Below are 15,448 nucleotides of genomic sequence, written 5' to 3'. Positions count from 1 at the left end.
TTACAATTCCTGTTGCAGTGATGGGTCAGAAAAAACTATGTGGGGGTGGGGAGAGGGAGAAGAACCCTGGAATGAATTCATTTATTCATCATATATCTATCGAGTACCTGATACGTGCTTGGCACTGTTTCCAGTGTTGAAGATACAGAGCTGAGCAAAATAAAAGTCTTGCTCTTCATAGAGTTTATATTCTATTATAGGGAGATGACCACAATTAAGTATATAAGTGAATACATATAATTGTAGTTTATGATAAATATCCCGAAGGAAAACAAAACAGAACAACAGGATAGGGTATGCTGGAATGGGGGAAGGTGATGATATGGAGCTGTGACGTAGATGGTGACAAGCCAGGAGAATAGTGTCCCAAGTAGAAAACAAAGAGCACAAAGGCCCCGAGAAGGGCCTGAAATATAGAACAGAAGGAAGACTAGTGCATCCAGATCGTAGTAAAGAAAAAAGGAGATGGTATAAGACCAGGGAAGTAACTATCAGCTGTTACAGGGTCTTGAAGTCCCAGCTAAGGACTTTGGGTTTTATTTATACATACAAAGGGAAGCTGTTGGAGGGTTTTAAGCAGGGAAGTGATATTATATGATATATATCTATATATTTTATTTTAAAGCACTCTGGTTGCTCTTTGGTAAGTGGTTAGTGGTGGTACCGATATACTTGCAGACAGACCAGTTTAGAGGCTTTTTGCTGATACAATGTCTGGGGTTAGTTTCACTTCAGGGTCAGGACAAAGAGGTAGAGGTATAGAAGAAGCAAGACTGGCCGTGAATGGAAACTGGAGTATATGAGAACATAGGGGCTCATATATTATTACCTCTACTTTTGAATTGATTTGAAATTTTCTGTAATAAAACCCTTAAAAGAAAACTTTTCAAACAGCAGTCTAAGTGAAAAACAGTGGTGCCCTGGACCATTGTCAGAGTGGTGATGGAGATACATGGACAAATTCAAGTCTCATAGGTCTTGTTGATAGGTTAGATATGTATTGTCAGACATAGAGAAACCAAGAATAACTGTTATATGTTTTTCCTAAACAATTTGGGTGGATGTGGCCAGGGATCAGATTTGCAGGGAATTCAAGAGATTAGTTTTGGCAGTATAAATTTGAAATGCCAATTAGATTTCCAAGCAGAAATGTCAAATAGGCAGAGCAGTGTAATTTACAATACATTAACTAACCCTGACTGGAGTACTCAAAGACAATCTTGGAATCCTTCATTATGTGTTTCTAAACTTTACCATTAATGGTTTATAAGTTCTATCCTTTTTGAATTCTGTAGATAATATTGAAAGGCTCAGTCTGTTGATATGAAATAAAGCAGATACAATTTCGGTTTTTTTGTGGATATCCACTAGTAATTGTGCTTTGAATAGCCTCTAAGCAGTAATTCTCCATCTCTGTTGAGCTATCATTCACGTGAAGGATCATATTAATACCCAAGGCACAGTCTGTGAGTTGAACATACTTCCTGTGTGCTATGCCTTTTCAACGCTATGGAAATGCAAGTTTATGAAAGTAAAATTCTGAGTAACACTTTAGTGTGATGTGTGTGTATTTTAAATATAAATCTTTTTCTGCAAACTTATATCTGTTGTTAGTAGCTAAGTATTATAACACATTTCACATCTGATTAGAACACTGTTGAAACACCATTATTGGCAACCATAGATCTATGAGTTGTTAAAATAATATTTATTAAGGGCACCACTCTAAGAAGCTTCTTATTCTTACTGACTCCTCACAAGAAGCTCAATTTGTTTATTAATCTCTCTTTTATAGATAAAGAAACTTAGGCCCCCTAAACTCACTCAGGTAAGAAGTAGCAGAGCTAGGATTCAAACCCAGCCAGTCTGGTTCCAGACCCTTTACCCTTGTTTCTAGAACCTTCCCTCTTAACTGCTACTATGTAATGTATGTAGAATAGTGTGAATTTTCTTTCAGAAGAATTGTCTATAGTAGACAAGACTGTGTGAGTAACCAGAGTCTCTCTTTTTTTCTTTTTTTAAATTGAAGTATAGTTGATCTACAATGGCATATTAGTTTCTGGTGTACAACAGAGTGATTCATACATATGTATACATGTTCTTTTCCATTATGGTTTGTTACAGGATATTGAATATAGTTCCCTGGGCCATACAGTAGTACCTTGTTGTTTATCAGAGTCTCTTTTGATTTTATTTTTACTTCATCCCATGAGGTTGGAACGTTAGAAGAGGAAAGAGAAAATAATCCCAAAGTCAGTCTTCATCTTACTCTTTGGTTTTTCTTCCTTAAATTACTTATTTACTTATTTATTTGTACTTTTTTCCTTGCAGCATCAGCGAGAGCTTTCTAACCGTCAAAGGTGCTGCCCTTTTTCTGCCACGGGGAAATGGCTCATCCACACCAAGAGTCAGCCACAGACGCAACAAGCACGCAGGTAAAGCTCCACATCCGCCATTCCTGTTCCTGGTCTCTTTGCCTTTTGTTTTGTCTGAGAGGACTGACTGCCTCCATTGCCATCTCTCCGCAGTTCTGTAATAGTGAAAGAAAGCACTCTACTGCGCTGTAATCACTTTTCTTTCATGCTCATAGACCATTTTTCTGGCACTTAGCAGAATACCTTATACATGAAGTTGATGTTTGATTAATTTTTGTTGGAAAAATAATAAGGTACAAAAAGACATTATTGACATCTTAATGTGATTTCTCGAGTAAGGTTTTGGTAATCAGCTAAAAGATGTTCAGATGTTTCCTCAAATCCTATGCAGTATCAGTTGACCAAAGATAGTATTTGTTTTTGTCTGCTCTCTAGGGAAGTCACAAGACTAATATGGTATATTACTAATTTAAAGTAAATTCAGTGTCACTATTGTGATAATAAGAGTTATTATATGACATATTTAAATACCAGAGTCTATGTCTTGATTGGTGTTCACATTAAAAAAACTGAAAATGTAATTCAGAAGACTTATATAGAAACAGGGAGTCATCAAATAAATGTTCACTTAGGTATGGGTATAATGCTCTGATTTTGAAATAACCTGCTAATATTCTTCACCTAATAACAATGTGAGGCTTTTTTTCCCACACCTCCAAGCAGTTCTCAGACACTAACTGGGTATCCGGCAATTCAACTCATTTTTGACACTATCTGAAGGTAGTGTCAGATTCCACAGGTTAAGAGCTCTATTGTATAAGGCCGCCCCCCCATCCCCCACTTCAGATGCCAGTCACCAGTCCAACTTGTCGTAGATTGAATGTTCCAGTGACCCCTTCCTTGGGATTGTGTAGTTTGCTAGAGCAGCTCACAGAACTCAGAGAAACATTTTACTTACTGGATGGCTGGCTTATTGTAAAAGGATATAACTCAGAACAGCCAGATGGAAGAGATGTACAAGGCAAGATATTTGGGAAGGGGCACTAGGTTTCTGTACCCTCTGGGTGTACTCGCTCCCCAATCTTCATGCGTTCCTCAATCTAGCCGCACTCTGAACCCTGCTTTTTTGCGTTTTTGTGCTGGCTTCATGACACTGACATCATTAAATTATTGGCTATTGGTAATCCATTCAACTTTCAGCCCCTCTTCCCTCCCCAGACAAGGAAATCCCAACCCTCTGATCACGTGGTGGTCTCCCCTGGCAACCAGCCCCATCCCGAGGCACTTTCCTAGAGTGTCAGGTCATTAATATAACAGAAGACATCTTCGTGGCTCCCATCATTTAAGAAATTCCAATAATATTAAAAACTCTGTGCCACAAACTGGACAGAGATGAAATATATTTCTTATTATAAATCACAGTATCACACCCACTAACAGTAGAAGATGCATTTATATTTCCATATGTTAGACTTCTCTAGAGTTAGGTGCATCTGTGGTGTGAGGTTAAGAAAGAATCAAAGAAAGTTTGTCTCAGGAGAAAGGTCACCAGGTATAGGATATCCATAGTTTAAGAAGATAACCAGCCTTACACCTCTCTTCTAAACAGCAAGTCTAATTTGTATCATTTTGAGGGAAAGATAAAAGTTGGTTGTCCTCAGAACAACAGTTAGGGAAACATCAATCAGTGCTACACAAAGAGTGTTTGCTTATTGTCCAAAATAGGCCATTTGGATGACGTATTACCTCAAGGAGTGGAGGAAATTATAATTAGTAAGAAAAGAACAAAGAAGACTGTAAACCTTGAGTGTGTAGGTCAGAGGTGAAAACCAGAAAGCTTGCGTCCCATTGAGCCAGTAGTTGAGTTTAGCTCCAGTCCAGATAATCTCGGTTATGTTAGTGGCTGCCCTACTTCTTGTTTGGGGCTTCATCTAGTTCAAAACATAGTAGCTCAGAATTATAATCCAGCTCATTGGACAGTATTATCCTCCTACCAAAACCTCAGCCGTGGAAAATTTTTTAAAAGAGGCAGGCAAAAAAACTCACCCAAAACGTGAATGCACAGAGGAAGTAGACCCAGTTGAGCTTTGTGTTTCTGTTTGCTGTGGATATTTATCACTTAACAGTAAAAAGAAGATGAAATATTGGCTTAAATCCAGCTTGGTCTGACTAAGATGTTAGTTAAATTGCTCTGTGGCATGTAGTGGTAAGTGGGGTCAGGGGCTTTTAAAGCTCCTGGCCCTGGTTGGTCTTTTTCTTTGGTCAGACTTCCACACTCAGCTGCCACCCAGGTTTCTACTTGACCTTGTCCACTGAGCTTTCTCTATACCAAAAAGAAAAGCAGATTTAACACAAACTGAATGGACTTTATTTGTGATTCAAACCAGAACAGATGAGGCAGTGTGAGTATAAATGCAGCTCACAGAGCCAGACCTTCACATAAGCTGGGAGCTCCCTTGGCCAAGTCCACAGTAACTGAAAAGATGATTGCAGAATTGAGAGCAGATCAAGGGCTTCCTCTGTCTCATGGTACTTTCTTCTGCATGTTTCTCAAACTAGTTAGAATTTTATCTGGGCTTCATTAAAAATGTCCAAGTACTTTTTTGTAATCAAAAGGCAATATCATAAGTGAGTGTCTGCTAACATTTTAAAGAAAAAAACAACCAAACGTCTATAAAATCAAACAAGTCTAAAACTTCACTACGAACAGTGAAATATATGAAAACAAGATGTAGGAAGGGGATCTTAATGGTTCAGGTGTGTTGCCTCAGTTAGTCTCTATGAAGGACGGTTTCCTAGTAGGAAGCACCCACTTTGTTCATGGCAGTGCTTTTCACCACAAACAATCCTGTACTTCTACATGCCCCGCTCGCAGAAGAAGCCCCTTTGTAGGGGTAGGGCTCCCTGACTTGGATGAACCTTCTGAGAAGCCAGCTAGATCTTTGGGCCAGTAGTAGCTGGAATGGGGGTTTACCGCTACTCCTCGCCCAGGAGGGCCTCCCAGGTGGCCCAAGTGATAAAGGGACCCACCTGCCATGTCAGGAGAGGCGGAAGACGCAGGTTCCATCTGCGGGTAGGGAGGATCCTTTCGAGGAGGAAATGAGAACTCATTCCAGTATTCTTGCCTAGGAAACCCCATGGACAGAGGAGCCTGGCAGGCTACAGTCCATGGGTTGCAAGAGTCAGACATGACTTAGCAACTGATCATTTGCCCAGAAACATTTTTCTCCTCTGGAAGTTCTCCATCCTGAAAATTCTTTCCTCAGGTTATTTGTCTTCATAGAACAAAAGGAAAACTTAGTTTTTAAAAAGCCCGAGCTGCTTACCTCAATTGTAGCTAGTAATTGTCATTCTTCATTGTTTATACCTAACACTTTGTCTCCCCACTCTCGTTCTTTTCTTTTTTTAACAGCTTTATTGGGACATAAATACTATATTATTTACCCAATATACCCATTTAAGGTGTACATTCAGTGATTTTTTTTCAGTATATTCACAGAGTTACACATCCATCACCACTAATCTAATTTTAGGACATTTTCATCACCCCAAAAAGCAACCCAGTACCCATTATCTGTCCCTCCCTATATCCCCCACCCTCCCTTCTATCCCTGAACAATCACTAATCTACATCCTGTCTCTATAGATTTGTCTATTATGGGTGTTCCGTATAAGGGGAACCATATACACAATCTTTTGAAACAGGCACCTTTCACTTGAGACATGGCCCCTTTCAAGACTCATCCATGTGATAGTATGTATATTTTTATGATAGAATAGTATCATAGTGTATGGATATATACCACATTTTATTTATCCATCCATCAGTTGATAGACATTTGCGTGTTTTCCATTTGAGGACTAATATGAATAATGCTGCTGTGAACATTGTGTACACGTGTTTGTGTGGACACATGTTTTCATTTCTCTTGGATTTGTGCTATGAACCCACACTGGTTCTTGTACATGAGACTTATATTGTGTCTCTGGGTTTGAAGTATAATAGAATGAACCTGGGCAAACATAATGACTCTTCTTTTTAATTTTGAAAGTTGAAATATTCTTCAATAGAAGAAGTAAAGAAGCCAACAGTAAAATGGGGGGGAAAGGCAAAAAAAACTATTCTTTAAGAGAACAAAAGGGGGGAATTCCCTGGTGGTCTAGTGGTAAGGATTGTGTTTTCACTGCTGAGGGTCTGGGTTCCATCCCTAGTCAGGGAGCCTAAGATCCCACAAGTACCACAGGACGGACAACATCTGTTTGCCAGCCTACTTTTTTTTATTCCTATCTCTCTCCACTTCTTGCACATATCAGTATTTCATCTGATAATTAACAGCTATGAAGTTACCTAGAGGAAAAGTATGTATGGAGATTCCAAGACCAGTGTGAGAACAGGTTACACTGGCATCTGTGATTATGCAGCTGCGTTAGTTACTTTAGACTCTCAAAAAAGGGTTGGGCAGGAATGAAGTTTTTTTGTTCTCTCATCATCATTTATGACAGCACATTATCTAATTATCTCTCACTAGCCAAAGCTTCCCTGGTGGTTCAGACAGTAAAGAATCTGCCTGTAATGCATGAGACCCGAGTTCAATCCCTGGGTTGGGAAGATGACCTGGAGAAGGGAATGGCTTCCCACTCCAGTATTCTTGCCTGGAGAATTCCATGGACAGAGGAGCCTGGTACAGGCTGCAGTCCATGGGGTTGCAAAGAGTCGGACACGACTGAGCAACTAACACACAGCCAAAGCTTTGAGATTTCCTAGTACAGTAGGGAACATGAGGAAATCTATAATAGTTTGATACAAAGAAATTTTCAACTTAGTTTTATAGAATGTATAAAAACTAGTGAGGATTGAAATAATGATTGGCCATTTTAAAGCACCTAATGATATGTTCACTAGAATTTATATCCCTTGAGGTTTACTGTATTTATACACACATACATGAATTTTTCTTTTTTTTTTTGGCAATACCATGTGGCTTGCAAGATCTTAGTTCCTGACCAAGTATTGAACCCACGCCCTCAGCAGTGAACACACAGAATCCTAACCACTGGACCACCAGGGAATTCCCAAGATTTGATGTATTCAATAAGTGCATGCTCAGTTGCTCAGTCATGTCCGACTCTTATGGGCTGTAGCCCTCCAGGCTCCTTTGCCCGTAGAACTTTTCAGGCAAGAATACTGGAGTGAGTTGTCACTTTCTCCTCCAGGGGGTCTTCCCAACCTAGAGACTGAACCTGCATCTCCTGCATTGGCAGGCGGAATCTTTACCTTTGCCCCATCTGGGAAGCCTATTTAATAAGTACTGTCTTTTTAATATCAGCTACTAATGTGAAAATTATTTTTAACTGTTGACATTATTCCGGGGGGAATCTAAGAATCTTTTTAATTATGATTTTTGCAGCTGAATATTACAGTTACAAAAATAGGAATGGCAAAATGGTTAGCTTTTTTTAAGTTAGGAATGATTCTAACACTACATACCATACACCTCAATTTCAAGATTCCCTCAGTTCCGCCTTCTGTGGCCCTGAAAACACAGCCAGTGCTTTCTCTGCCCATCATTCTCATCAACATCAGTCATAGTACAAAACTATGATTGGTCTCAAGTGCAGCTAGGACCAACACAAAGCAAATTTTAATGTAGTATAAACTTAAAAGTGAATGTATGGAGATGCAGTCCACCATTCATATAAAGACACTCAGTTTCTCTGTCTAATTAGAGCCCCTCAGTGAACCAGAACTTTCTTTTACACAAGTTATTAGGGTAGAAGGAATCCTCTCTCTTAACATTACAATGGAGAATAATTATCGTTTGTTTTGTAAATTTCACCAGGTGATCTCCAACAGCATCTCCAAGCAATGTTCATATTACTTCGCCCAGAAGACAACATCAGGCTGGTAAGTTAGTGGTATTATTATAACTTTCTTCTTCAAAAGACTAAGATAGCAAACATTAAACAGTCATTTTTATGTCCCGGCACAGTGCTGGGAACTATGTGGACTAGAAAAGAAGAATGACATCAGCAAAGAGCTTAGAATGTAACTGGGGATGTGAGCTAATCTGAAATGATGTGAAATAATTTGATGATCCAAGACTTGCTGAGCACCAGTTTGTGAGTTACTGACCATAACTCACACATTCTGAAGCAGTGATGCTCAAACTTCAGAGTACATCAGAATCACCTGCAAAGCTTGTTAAACTGCCATTTGCTGGACTCCACCTCAAGAGTTTGATTTGGGGAGAAGGAGGCAGTAATATTTACACTTTTAGCAAGTTTTCAAGTATTGCTGATGCTGCTGGTCCAGGAATCACACTTTGAGAACAACCCCTCTAAAATCCATAACAGTCACTTGCATGTATTAAAAATAGAAATTTGTGGATAGTTTCCAAAAACTGTGAGCTTTGGTAGAGCTAAAGCTGAGATCGATCACTCACTTTATCTTCTTCTCATTAATAAAATTCCAGAGTTGGGATTGCACCTCCAAATGTTAAAATAATTTCAACCACTAGAGATTTGGGAAAGCATAAGGGAGCAGTTAGGAAGGCTGAATTGGCAATTAATTTTTTTTCTTTGCTGCTAAAATATGCAGCTTCAGCTGCTTTACATTTATAAAGTATAAATTCAAAAAATGTAACTGAAGCCTTTGAATGAATTCAGAGTTCAAGTGATAAGCCATTTTACAGCAGTTGTTTTGAATTGTTGCAAACACATAGTCATTATGTTTCAGATTATTGAGTGAGTCATCTTCAAGAAAATGAGTGAATACATTGTGTGACTTTGGACAAATTAGCACTTTTCTAACTGAAAGAAGTATTTGTAGACTCAAAGCAAAGTCCTTTGTTTTGAGTTAAATTTGAAATGCTGAAACTCTCATCCTGGGGATTGTGCATAAGGTTAAAAGTTTGCTAGTCAACTGAAAGTACTGCTTTTATTTTTTTAATAATTCAACAACAAATAGAGGCACTAAATCCCACATTTTGCTTTAGCATTGAAAATAGGACTAAACTAATTTTTCCTCCAGGAAAGATCTACATTGTAAATACAGTCTTAAGCATTAGTACTTAGGAAAACTGTAGCTGATAAAATGAAGACAGTGGTTTTATAGTACTCTTACAGATTATCAAAGACCCATTTAATTAAAAAAAAACAGACTAGGAAATTAAGAACTTTCCTAACATTTAAAGTAACTTTAGCTAATATTTTTAACTAGAACTGAGGTTCTGGCAAGGTACTACTAGAAGGCGTCCTTGAGTAATTTGCAGGAGAATTTAAGAAAATGAGTTTTTTGGTTTTGTTGTATAGTACATTGATTTTTTTCCAAAAAGAAAATGTTTTGTCTTTAATCAGACAGTACAGAAATTCATAAAGAACAAAGTAAAAAGCACTTTGTGTCCTATACCCCAAGAAAATCATTTTTACTCTTTGGATGATTATCCTTCTTAGTCTTAAGTGTATGTGTAAGAGTATGTGGAAGGACTAATGCTAACGCTGACGCTCCAATACTTTGGCCACCTGATGCGAAGAGCTGATTCACTATAACAGACCCTGATTCTGGGAATACTGAGGGCAAGACGAGAAGGGGGTGACAGAGGATGAGATGGTTGGATGGCATCACTGACTCAAGGGGCATGAGTTTGAGCAAACTCAGGGAGATAGTGAAGGACAGGGAAGCTTGCCATGCTGCAGTTCATGGGTCACAGAGAGTCGAACTGGACTTGGCAACTGAACAACAACGACGTGTCTGATGCTCTGCAATCTGCTCTTACTGAACTGGGTCATTGATGAAAACAGCCAAACCTGAGCGTCAGAAAACCTTGCAGTCTACCTAAAGCATGATCTCTGTAGTGCTGACAAGCAAAAATATAAAGTAATTTAAAACTTATTTCTAGGTTGTACGTGCTTATAAAGGTGACAGTGGATCACTGAAGACTTGTCAATGGTTGAATGAGACTTGGGGAAGGGACAGTATATGTTCGAAAGGCTGATCAGTTCTGAGCAATGATAAAAAATATATTACTGACCTTTATAACTGTTGTTTTCTACACTTGATCTGAGCTCAGAAATGAAAGAAGAAAAAAAGTGTATGTCATGTCAGATAGTGCCTTTTTTTTTCCTTTTTTGAAATAGAAAGCTAAAAATATAAATGTCTTATAACCTGCTTTCATCACACTTTCCTATGGGTGTCTTTCCATGTCAGTAAATAAACCTGCTTTTAATGACTTCACCGATATAAGTCCTAGAGTTGTTTATTTGTTTTTTAAGAATTTCATAGTGATTTTTAAAAAATAACAAAACCCAGAGACTCCCTCAAGCTCTGTTCTTTTGAAGACAGTGTTCTTTACTCTATTAGTGTCACATCTGAAGTCTATTTTAATTTTAGATATTAACTTTGCTTTGTTCTTTGGCTAGAAATTAATATTTACATACTTTTGAAACCTTTCTGATGGATTGGGTGAGCTGCATGTCTAGACATTGGGACTTTATAATGTGGATTCCCTCAGGGTAAACATGGCATGCAGGGGCATGATGTAAGACTTGGGGGAAAGAGATTAAAGGTAAACTTCAGGAGGAGTATTTCCTAACTTGGGTGATGCTGAGGAGGCAAGTTATTGTATCAGTTCTTGAACTGCTTGTAATCAGATTAAGCATTTAAATGAGGGAAGTTTTAACATTCTTTGATAGATGAGCTTTGAGAACAGTGGGGTTCTTATCTCTCAAAAAGAGTCATGAAATGACTTCTCAGACCTAGGATTGCTGGACCTAGTTCTCCTGAAACTTGTATTAGGATTCCAAATTTAGCAATAAAGGGACTTTCTTAGAGTACTTTTCTCAGTTGCTATTGCTGCCACCTTTTAAAATCCAAAATGCTATTTTATTTGGGTAATTAGAGTAAACCTCAGTAGTATCCTTTTCAATGAGAGCTTCAGTTAATCAAATGCATCCAAATCATTGTCTTATTCAGGCCATCTATTCCATGGAAGTTCTGGAAACTGAGGAAATACTGGAATTGCAGCCAGTTCTAATATTACAGTATTATCTGAAAAATGCTATTTTTAATTATATTTCTCTGATTGGCTTGATGGATTCAGTTATTCGATATTGTTAAATTCCCAACAGAGGAGTGAAATAGATCTCAAACCAGGGTGGGTATTAGGTTTTTCTTTATCTTGTGGCTCTTAAATTTTAATTTAATTCCTTAGTCTAGAATCTTGAAGCTTACAGGGAATTTTGAAGCCTCAAGTTGACTTGAGGCTTTGAAAAAAAAAAAAAAAAGAAAATCATAAAAAAATTTAATGTTATCCTTCTAATTAGGACATAGGTATTAAATTAACGTGATGGCTTCCTAACTCCCTGATTAAAGCTCCATTTCTGCTTAGTAAAAAGTTAGTATTAGCTGTAGGTACCATCTAGAGGTCCATGATCAAATCCCAAGACTTCTAAGTGCGATTCTTCCATCTAAGAAGCTGAAAATGGAGTGAATCTGTGATGTGCCAGTTGTTGTTGTTTAGTCGCTAAGTCGTGTCCAACTCTTCTGTGACCCTGTGGACTGTAGCTCACTAGGCATCTCTGTGGAATTTCCCAGGCAAGAATACTGGAATGAGTTCCCATTTCCTTCTCCAGGAGATCTTCCCAACCCAGGGATTGAACCCATATCTCCTGCATTGGCAGGTGTATTCTTTACCACTGAGCCACCAGGGAAGCCAATAACTCATGCCTAAATTAGAGTGAGATGACTGGGACCTTCCCCATTAGGTTTGGGATCTTCCGTTATGGTTAGACTAGACAAGGGAGGGCCAAACATTTGAAATGCTCTTCATATTTTAAATAGATACATAGATACACAAACACACACCTCACTTGTAAAAGAAACACAACTAATGTTTTATTTGAATATCCCAAACTTGCTAACTTGGCCTGGTAACTTACATAATAGGTAATATTTATGGAGTTTATTTGTTTGTTTTTGTTTTTACTTGTATTGGCTTCCACTGAGCCAGTCAGTCTCCACTAATTGGTGTAGAAGTTGTAAATAAATGACCAGAAGCACAGTTCAGTTGTCCGCATGCCATTTGCATGTGAACTTTTCCAGAAATCTTCAGAGCTTTGACAGCATAAAAGTCCTCTAACATACATATTCAGGAAACTGAACAGTTAGAGCTTGCCAAAGCAGGCCCAGGTTTGAAGTGAAGTGAAGTCGCTCAGTCGTGTCCGACTCTTTGTGACCCCATGGACTGTAGCCCACCAGGCTCCTCCGTCCATGGGATTCTCCAGGCAAGAATACTGGAGTGGGTTGCCATTTCCTTCTCCAGGGGATCTTCCCGACCCAGGGATCGAACCCAGGTCTCCCGCATTGAAGGCAGATGCTTTAACCTCTGAGCTACCAGGGAGGCCCAGGTTTAGATATGTAATAATATCTAGGTATGTAATAATACCTGAGATCTTGTTTATTAGAAATTCTAGTTTACTTGCACCAGGTGTTTGGTTGATTTAATATTTTGTGGAGTGTTTCTGGAGCCTCAGAGTCTGTGCTGCCCCCCAGTCCTCCTCATGTGCATTTGCTGCTGGCCATTACTCTGTGTATAGTGTTCCCTCAGTCTGAGCCCATAGGACTAGACCTTTGTCAGTCTAAATATTAATTACCTCTTAACTTCTCACAGGTGAATTTGGTTTGAAATGTCCTGTTATTTCATGGAAAGTAAAAGTCAGCAGTACAGCTTTCTACCTGCTACATGGAGTCAGAATGGTGGGAATTACATTCTTGGTGTATGAGCTCTTATTAGAAACAAGCTTTAATGTAGCTACTTTTGGTGTCTGTGCTCACAAGGTAGCTTTTCCTCAGAGAGTCAGAGTAGAGGCAGAAAGACAGCCAGGAGTGCCTCACCTCTGCCTTACTAAGTGGGTCATTTGATGGCTCTTTTTTTTTTTCCTTTGCCTGTGAGACCATCACCAGAGTCTGTGCCATGGACATATTCATCACCTCTGATTGTTTCCTCCAGAGACTTCCCTGGTGGTCCAGTGGTTAAGAATCTGCTTTCCAATGCAGGGGACATGGGTTCAATCCCTGGTTGGGGAACTAAGATCCCACATGCTGTGCAGTGTGGCCAAAAATAAATAAAAGTTCCCTCCAACCCTCCCTCCTTCCATCTTCTTCCTCCTCCTTACAATGATGATGATGGTGACAATTAGCAGAAGACCTACCCTCTTAGCAAATTTTTTTAGTAGACTTTATTTTTTAGAACAGTTGTAAGTTCACAGTAAAATTGAGCAGAAGGTGCAGAGACTTCCCACATACCCTCTATTCCTGCTCATGCATAGCCATCTCCACTATCACTGTCTCCCACAAGAGCCAAACATCTTTTACAATTGATGGACCTACATTGACAAATCGTTATTATCAAAGTCTGTGGTTTACAGAAGAGTTCACCCTTGGGTGTTGTACATTTTACAGGTTTTGACAAATACATAGTGACATGTATGTAGTCCACCACTTTAGTATCATGCAGAGTTATTTCACTGCCCTAAAAATCCTTAGTGCTCCTCTAACCCCTGGCAACCACTGATCTTTTTACTGACTCCATAGTTTTACCTTTTCCAGAATGTCATAGAGCTGGAACCATACAGGAGATATCTAGCTTCTTCTTGTTGGCTTCTTTCCCTTAGTAATGTGCATGTAAGATTCCTCCATGTCTTCTCATGGCTTGACAGCTCATTTCTTTTTAACACTGAGTAATGTTCCATTATCTGGGCATATCATAGTCTCTCCATTCACTACTGGAGAATATCTTTTTGCTTCCCACTGTTGGAAGATCTTAAAGTAAAACTTGGGCACCATGTCCTCTTACTCCAGACATTTAAGAAAAAGGTATAATCAACAAGGCCATTATCATGCTGACACTAAGCTTTTAATGTCATCCAAGACCATGTGCATATTTGAATTTTCTGAAAGCCCTTTTAAAATATCATAATTTTGACAAAAATAATATAAACTTCAGATATCTGAAACAAGAAGATGTTATAGTGCATAATCTGTAAGAGTTCAATAGAGCATACTCCTCTGGGATATTAAACTTTGCTTTGCAATCTTGAGAAAGAAGAATGGAACTGGAGGAATCAACCTGCCTGACTTCAGGCTCTACTACAAAGCCACAGTCATCAAGACAGTATGGTACTGACACAAAGACAGAAATATAGATCAATGGAACAAAATAGAAAGCCCAGAGATAAATCCACGTACCTACGGACACCTTATCTTTGACAAAGGAAGCAAGAATATACAATGGAAAAAAGACAACCTCTTTAACAAGTGGTGCTGGGAAAACTGGTCAACCACTTGTAAAAGAATGAAACTAGAACACTTTCTACCACCATACACAAAAATAAACTCAAAATGGATTAAAGATCTAAATGTAAGACCAGAAACTATAAAACTCCTAGAGGAGAACATAGGCAAAACACTCTCCAACATAAATCACAGCAAGATCCTCTATGACCCACCTCCCAGAATATTGGAAATAAAAGCAAAAATAAACAAATGGGACCTAATTAAACTTAAAAGCTTTTGCACAACAAAGGAAACTATAAGCAAGGTGAAAAGACAGCCTTCAGAATGGGAGAAAATAATAGCAAATGAAGCAACAGACAAAGGATTAATCTCAAAAATATACAAGCAACTCCTGCAGCTCGATTCCAGAAAAATAAATGACCCAATCAAAAAATGGGCCAAAGATCTAAACAGACATTTCTCCAAAGAAGACATACAGATGGCTAACAAACACATGAAAAGATGCTCAACATCACTCATTATCAGAGAAATGCAAATCAAAACCTCAATGAGGTACCATTACACGCCAGTCAGAATGGCTGCTATCCAAAAGTCTACAAGCAATAAATGCTGGAGAGGGTGTGGAGAAAAGGGAACCCTCTTACACTGTTGGTGGGAATGCAAACTAGTACAGCCACTATGGAGAACAGTGTGGAGATTCCTTAAAAAACTGGAAATAGAACTGTGATATGACCCAGCAATCCCACTCCTGGGCATACACACCGAGGAAACCAGAACTGAA

At 38.7% G+C, this 15,448-nt stretch overlaps 1 protein-coding gene, 1 non-coding gene and 1 pseudogene across 7 annotated transcripts in view; all 3 read left to right on the top strand.

Moving 5' to 3' along the window:
• SSH2 (slingshot protein phosphatase 2) overlaps positions 1–15,448 on the top strand; it is a 229,106-nt gene that overhangs the window by 165,358 nt on the left and 48,300 nt on the right. For all 6 annotated transcript variants that reach the window (XM_043903264.1, XM_043903261.1, XM_043903260.1 and 3 more), the window contains 2 exons: positions 2,332–2,435; positions 8,216–8,280. In XM_043903264.1, the coding sequence (XP_043759199.1) occupies positions 2,332–2,435; positions 8,216–8,280 (169 nt within the window). The remainder of the gene's footprint in view (positions 1–2,331; positions 2,436–8,215; positions 8,281–15,448) is intronic.
• LOC122695911 lies at positions 10,158–10,237 on the top strand. Its single transcript, XR_006341644.1, has one exon. It is a non-coding gene; the product is annotated as a small nucleolar RNA U2-19 (small nucleolar RNA).
• On the top strand, positions 10,378–10,443 carry LOC122695909 (annotated as a pseudogene).

This window comes from Cervus elaphus, chromosome 5 (assembly GCF_910594005.1).
Source record: "Cervus elaphus chromosome 5, mCerEla1.1, whole genome shotgun sequence".
Lineage (NCBI taxonomy): Eukaryota > Metazoa > Chordata > Mammalia > Artiodactyla > Cervidae > Cervus > Cervus elaphus.
Note: the sequence above shows the minus strand (reverse complement) of the source record. Positions and strands in the feature narration are given on the sequence as shown.